The sequence below is a fragment of the Pyrus communis genome, chromosome 13 (assembly GCF_041283825.1).
Source record: "Pyrus communis isolate YQ-2024b chromosome 13, ASM4128382v1, whole genome shotgun sequence".
NCBI lineage: Eukaryota > Viridiplantae > Streptophyta > Magnoliopsida > Rosales > Rosaceae > Pyrus > Pyrus communis.
In genome coordinates, this window is record NC_142577.1 from 26,352,702 (window position 1) to 26,359,465 (window position 6,764).

The following is a 6,764-nucleotide window of genomic DNA, read 5'->3' on the forward strand; positions in this document are numbered from 1 at the left end:
GTAAAGAGTGAATTCCACATCGGAAAAAAAATGAACCTTGTATATGCTTATAAGAGATTTGATCGGCTACTCTATAATAACAACTAACATTATGGTAAAACTCCAACTTTCATCGAGTAAAAGGTTGACTTCTGGCCTTTTTTCAGCCGCAGGTTATCCAAGTCCAAATATTAATCTGAAAGAGTAGGTTTAGGCACAGAGCTGGGTACTGCCGACATCTTATGTATGTGTATATAATATGCAATAACTCGTCTTTACATAACGCGTGCAACTTCCAGGTGCTTGGCATGTATATGATTAGGATAGACCGAAGCCAAAACTAAATTACTTGGGGCATTTGAATATCTAACATGGAGTTTCTTATTTTAAAGTCTCTCACAGCTTCTGATACTCTGCACCTTGAACTGCAATAGCATTCTAATTGCTTTGGGTATGTCACTACTTTGGAAACGTTGAAATTGCATTTTGACAATCAAAATCGCTTCTAACAATGTACAGTACGTAAAAATTAAATGTGCATGCAGATCATAAAAGCGCTCCTAGGAGAAGCAATTTGAAGTTTTTCTTTCTTTTTTTTTCTTTCCAAAAAGCAATTGAATTTTAATAAAAATTTCCACGTATTTATAGTAAAACGAACTTATGAGCGAAAGTATAAAACAACAACCACATTTTGAAAGATCATTTACATAAAATTCCAGAAATTTAAGCAGACAAGTTGTTGGTGAAAACTTTAAAGCAATCGAATTTTCCAATTAAAAGGGGAAAAGGAGCAAGGGACAAATCATTCTACATCTCAAAAATTTTCTGGTACCATCTATTACTATATAAACCAACAACGATCTCTAATCCAAAAATGTGGCAACTGGTTGAAGGGCCAGTTTATAACACCCCGATTGTGAGCAAGTACATTATGATCATTTCATAAAGAAAGGAGCTCTCTAATATGCGCTTTCAATCACCTAACAGTAACTGATGGCCCCAAAATATCTTGGTTTTCAACGTATATTTGTAGTTGATGGCCGCTTGGAACGAGGCAGGAGGGCAAGAAGAAGCTTCTTCCTAGGTCCCTGCAACAAAATCGATCTTCATAAGAACCATCAATGCATTATATTTCGAGCAGGTTACCTCTGTATTCTAAAACGAGAACCTCTAATACATTCACAACCCACATGCAAAGGTCACAAGGCAAAACACAGACACGCACCCAGACTGCTGACGAGGTGCCAGGTTGATCCACATAAAAGTGGGGATTTGAACAAGTACCACAATAAGACACTTTCCTCGATAGTACCATGCATGCAACACAATGCTACTCGGAAAACTAATAAAGTAGGATTAAACAAAACCCATAAAACACCTGAGTTGGACATCATTTAAAAGTAAACTAACAAGAAAAGTGAAAAAAAAAAATACTGGGGAATGGCAAGTACCATAGGTATTCCCAGCTCTTTGAGGTCATATTCTCCCATCTGCTTCAATGCAGTCATATCAATCTGTGTAAGATCAGATATATCAATTATAAGTTGAATCCGAGAGAAGCTATTAACTTATTTATGTCCACAGCAAGCACCCAAACTCCAAAAGTTAGCTATCTGGGCAAGTCTTATAAAGGTTAAAACACTTCCAAACATTATTTTAGAAGCACGTGCTGTTTCACTCATATGGTTTAGAAACAATGCTTATAAAACGAGCGGCGCTATGCATAAAAAGTGTGATGCCGAAGAAACAAAAAAGGGTTTCACTGAATGCAAAACAATCTATAAACTTAGAAACGGAAAAAAATGCATTAGATAAATTATAAAACTACAGGCCAAATGCTCATGAATTTCGGGTTAATGTAACCAAAGAAATAATTAGAAAACAACGATATGAAGCAACATACTTCCTCAGCCTTAAAAATAATGGCATATTTTCCCAACCCCAGCGCATGTAGCAAGCCATCTACAGTCTGTTGTTCATCACTCTGCAAACACCAAACACCCAGAAAGTTCCTAAGTCCATAAACTGAGGTGGTTATCAATCCAAATTTGAAACATGTCAAATAATACACATTCTATAGCAGAATATCACTTTCAGGTACAGACTGAAGAATATGTAGTTTAATACATAGCCAACATTTAGGTAATTATAGTTACAGAGCATAAAAACATTCAAATACAGCCATAGAAAAGTACTTAATTTCCTACTGCTTCCAGGAACCAAGGCTAAAAAATAGCTGCCATAGACACAGGTGAGACACAAGCATGGTGCAATTTCTCATGTCGTTAAGAATTTTAACCTTAAAACTACTAGTGAATATTTTGGTGGTTTTCAAAAACATACCACAAACTCTTTAAACTGGTATCTGCTTCGAATTTATGGCCTGACTGGACCTCTACATCTAAAACCACGTACAATGATTACTCATCCTCCAAATGCATGGCAACATAAGGGCGTGGACTAACAAATTCCATTTTGTTCAATTGGTAGTTTTGTCAGTATTTCAGACTGTAAACTAACAAATAGCTTTTATGGTGATGGACCAATTTTCTAGAAAACAACACCAACTTTTAATAGGTTTTTGTATTTTAAACAAACTTACCTCTCCAAATTCAATGATCTAATTTCAGCAAGAAATTGAGTCACTTAATCTATCTAATCTTGACAAACTGCCTAACCACTGTTTTCTTTATCATGCAGGCAGAGCAAGTTTTTGCATCATGAAAGATAGAAAAGGTTCTAATTTTGTGTGAGTGTGTTTTGGGGGGAGGGGGAGGGGGAGGGAGGGAGCTTTGATACAGGCATGAAAATGATGATGATAAGATCAGCATTGCTGAAAACACAATTTGGCCCTATAAGCATAGACAAGTTTAAAGAGTTTATTCTTAGACATTCAATTCAGTTACTATTACATACAGCTACAAATGCAGAGCATATTTGGAATTGGATATAAAATTGAAGAAAATAGCGAAAGGCAAGTAGCATGTACCACATATGAACTTTTCTGTGCAATGCTGCTCAGAGGAGGAATTTGGCTCAAATGAGGTGGGGGTGGGGCCACAGGCTTCGCAGATACAGGAGGCAATGGAGAACTGGACATGAAAGGAGTTGTACTTGTAGGCCTTGTAGCATTTAGAACATCTTTGCTCATATATGGAACCGATCTGACATCATCAAATGCCCTACTTACTGGCCTTCTCTGCAATTCTTTGGGATTCCTCGGAGGGGAGAGACCCCTCGAAGTGACTACAACTCTATCTGGGGATCTTCGTCTTATATGGTCCAGTGTCCAAGGGGAATAAGAATTTCTTAATGAATCCACACGAGGTAAATCATCTGCCCTTGAAGAAGGAATTCGGCCCATAAAGCCAGTCTCTTTTATTTCGGAATGGTGCTGACATGGGTCATGGCCAGTAACAGGGCGCTGAACTGCCTTTGACAGCTTTTCACGGAGGTCCCCGTGCCTATGACCATCATCACTCTGAGCTCGTCTAAACGCATTTTTTTGCATGAGTTTAATTCGAAGATCACCTTTACCAATGCGTGCATCTTGGAGATTTAAAGCAAAGGTTAGAAAAAGGAAATTAATTCAGAAATACAGTACTGCAGCAATTTTTCAATTGCTCCGGAGTAAGCTTATTACCATCATAACCATTGGAACTCATACTTGACCTACCATTGTCTCCTCGCTGGCTGCAAAAAAGGTATGATGATAAATTATTTTGAAAATTTGACTTGTTTAGGGAATTTCTGACACATTGGATGTAAGAACTAAACATATGAAATCCCTTTAGCTCTGTTTCCAACTCATACACAAATTTTGCAACTTATACCAACATTTCAATTTAACTCGATAGGCATGTTATTCAATTTCATATCAGTAGTATAATCTATAGGAACACAACCACTGAGTCAGACATGACAATATTCCAAAGCAACAGTAGATTTCAGCAGCAGATAAAATTTAACTTTATAAGTAACAAGGGTCACACCGTTTATTGCTGTGTAGGCTTCCGTGTGACAAAGCACCGTCTACATTACCTCCTAACCTATCTCTAACAGAACGCTTGGCCCCAGCCGCAGGTATATGATCAGCTAATGAAGACCCCGAAACAGACCTCTTCACCACCTGTCAAATGGTGATACAAGTCATTGCACTTTCAAGAACAAGAAAACCAGGAAGAAAAAAACTTCAAACTCTAACCAATTGTTGATATATAATCAAGTAAACGCATAAAATTTAATTACTTTACTTCATGTTTCTATACTTTCTCTTCACTAACTCAAAAAGTATGCTTATTTAGTTCTATAAATCCCCCAATATACATATTCATACATATATACACACATAGACACAAACATACACATGTACAGGTCTCACTTTTGTACAGGAGAAAATGAGAAATTGGATACCTGACCACCGCGCCCAAGCGTTATGGTGACTCGGCCCCTCGAATTCCCTGACATAGTTTCAAATCAGAAACCCTAGGTAATCAATCGGCTAATCAAGCTTTTACTGCAAGGCATCACCGCCGCAGAAACCCTAATCCGATAGCCGATGCCAGGCAAAGCGAAGCTCGGGGAGATTGATTGATAAGCGCCTGCTTGTCTGCGACGTCTGGGGAGCAATTAGGGTTAGAGAGAGAGAGAGAGAGATTGGTGTTTTTTGGGTCGAAAATTCGAAATGAATCGAAAACGATGACGCAGCGTTGCAGTGGAATATCAAAAGGCCGGAGTCGCGAAAATCAGAGAGAGATGGGTGTTGTTATTGATCGGCCAATACGAGCCGTCTGATTACTGGCGCACTCTAAGCTCAAGCTTTTTTTCTTCCACAAAAACCACCTTTTTCAGTGTTTTGACCCCTTTTCAAATGAAAGGCTTAAAATTAAAAATTAAAAATTGAAAATGTCCTTTTTAGCAAAAAAAATCTTTAGATTAGCATAATAAAAATGGTTTCTAAATTTGTTTATCATCAATTATTTTGATTTAATTTTTTTTTAAATAAGAGTCAAAATGATTTGACAAAAATTGAGGTATTTTTATCATTTTATTATTCAATGAACATTTTCAAGAAGTGACCAAAATGATTGATGGTGGACAAACTCAAAGACCACTTCTATTGATTTCAAATCTCAATGACTAAAGTGAACAGTTATGTAAAACTTAAGAACCATTTAACATTTTGACTAAAAAGTCCTAAAAAAAATATTTATACACGCACAAATTATAAGAAATGCAAGGAAAGTAGAGGACCATGTTTTCTTTGGTAAATAGCCTTTTTTTTTTTTTTTTGTCATACTTTGGTAAATAGTTAAATAATTATCTTATTTTTTGTAATTAAGTCGCAAATTTGCATGAGACATAATTATACTTACAACATGATTTTTTTTAATCCCTAAAAATAAAACCACAAATCAAGCCACTCATTACTACGATCTTTACTTGTAAGTGAGAGGTCTTCGATTCAAATATCGTGGATGGCGAATTTAATATCAAATTAGGTTATCTATTGTGTGGCTTAACCAAACTCTCATTCTTCTTAGTGTAAAAATATAAGCTTGTACCTAAAAAAAAAAAATCAAAACCAGAAATTACATGTAAATTTGTTGCATTAAGGGCCGGTAGTCTCATCGGACTTCATGAATATAAAAGCCCACCATAAACCTACAAAGCCCAACTCAACGTCAAAACACAACTCAATTATCAGGAGAAACTTCAATGTTAGAGTAGGCAAAGAAGAGTTTTCATGCAACGAGAATTTTTACTGTGAAAGTATGTCTCTCTGTTCTATCGCTTTCTAGCATTTTAATTGGTACTCGAATATTGTTCGTTCATTTAACCTTAGTTAAATCACTTAATTGCAAGTTTACGAGACTGTCTTCTTAATTATGAAAAAGTGCACATCAAATCATTGGTAACGTATAAAACAATCATTTAGAGTTCGATTGTGTATGCTTTCAGCTACTGGACTCTCCCCATATAGGGTGCAACACTCCACCGCTTCGCCTAGCAGCACAACACTTGTATTGTAATGAGCTCCTTCTAATGTGTGACTTCCAGTCACACAAAATATGAGAATATATAAAGAGACGGAATCGAATAAGATTTAACTTAAACTTTTTACATCACATTACACAATACTATAAGACCTTGTTTGGCACGATGTTTGAGACACTCTCGTATTAAATAGTCACCGATCAAATAACATTTTTGTATACATGGTAGGTAAATTATTTTTCATGTATTATTACATATATTAGCCTATTAGGGACCTTTTTTGGTAAAAATATATAAAGTAATATGTATATGATTGTTTGTAGGTAAAAGATAAAATCAAAAGCATGATCCAATTCCTAAGTTTATACAATATTTTGCATAATTGGAAATGAACATTTCAAATAGTAGGTAGATAAATTAATATGGTCTAATTATATAAGTACACACAAACATACACACACACACACACACACACACATATATATATATACATATTTATATACATTTTGAATCAAATAACATTTTTGTACATGGTAGGTAAATTACTTTTTTTTTATTAAATATATATTATATATATATGAACTCATAATGCCAGATACATAGAATTAAGCCAACAATTCTCATATTTGATATAATATGCAATGAATTTTTTAACATTAACGTCTTATTTTTCTTTTTGCAAAATCATTAACTCTCTCCTTACAATCTGCATAGAATTAATTGTGCACATCAAACATACAATAGGGGCATTTTAGGCATCTAAAAATGTAAAATATGTAAAGTAATAT

The 6,764-nt window shown here is 35.3% G+C and overlaps 1 protein-coding gene across 3 annotated transcripts; it reads right to left on the reverse strand.

Annotated features, from left to right (window-relative positions):
• Nucleotides 1-729: 729 nt before the first annotated feature.
• LOC137737251 (uncharacterized) lies at nt 730-4,831 on the reverse strand. 3 transcript variants are annotated; one of them, XM_068476681.2, is made up of 7 exons: nt 4,393-4,831; nt 3,972-4,108; nt 3,656-3,672; nt 2,969-3,528; nt 1,883-1,963; nt 1,431-1,493; nt 730-1,067 (listed from the first exon to the last, which is right to left on the reverse strand). In XM_068476681.2, the coding sequence occupies exons 1-7, from the start codon at nt 4,444-4,446 to the stop codon at nt 996-998; spliced, it is 984 nt and encodes a 327-aa protein (XP_068332782.2). In that variant the 5' UTR covers nt 4,447-4,831; the 3' UTR covers nt 730-995. The 3 variants fall into 3 exon arrangements, with proteins under 3 accessions (XP_068332782.2, XP_068332781.2, XP_088539285.1); XM_068476680.2 differs by having other exon boundaries at nt 3,623-3,672; XM_088683159.1 differs by lacking the exon at nt 1,883-1,963 and having other exon boundaries at nt 3,623-3,672.
• Between the last annotated feature and the right edge of the window lie 1,933 nt (nt 4,832-6,764).

Coding starts and splice junctions, on each gene's coding strand:
- LOC137737251 (XM_068476680.2), bottom strand. CDS start 4,446: ATGTCAGGGAATTCGAGGGGCCGAGTCACCATAACGCTTGGGCGCGGT. Junction 4,109..4,392: donor CGCTTGGGCGCGGTGGTCAG/GTATCCAATTTC, acceptor ACCATTTGACAG/GTGGTGAAGAGGTCTGTTTC. Junction 3,529..3,622: donor GAGTTCCAATGGTTATGATG/GTAATAAGCTTA, acceptor TAAATCTCCAAG/ATGCACGCATTGGTAAAGGT.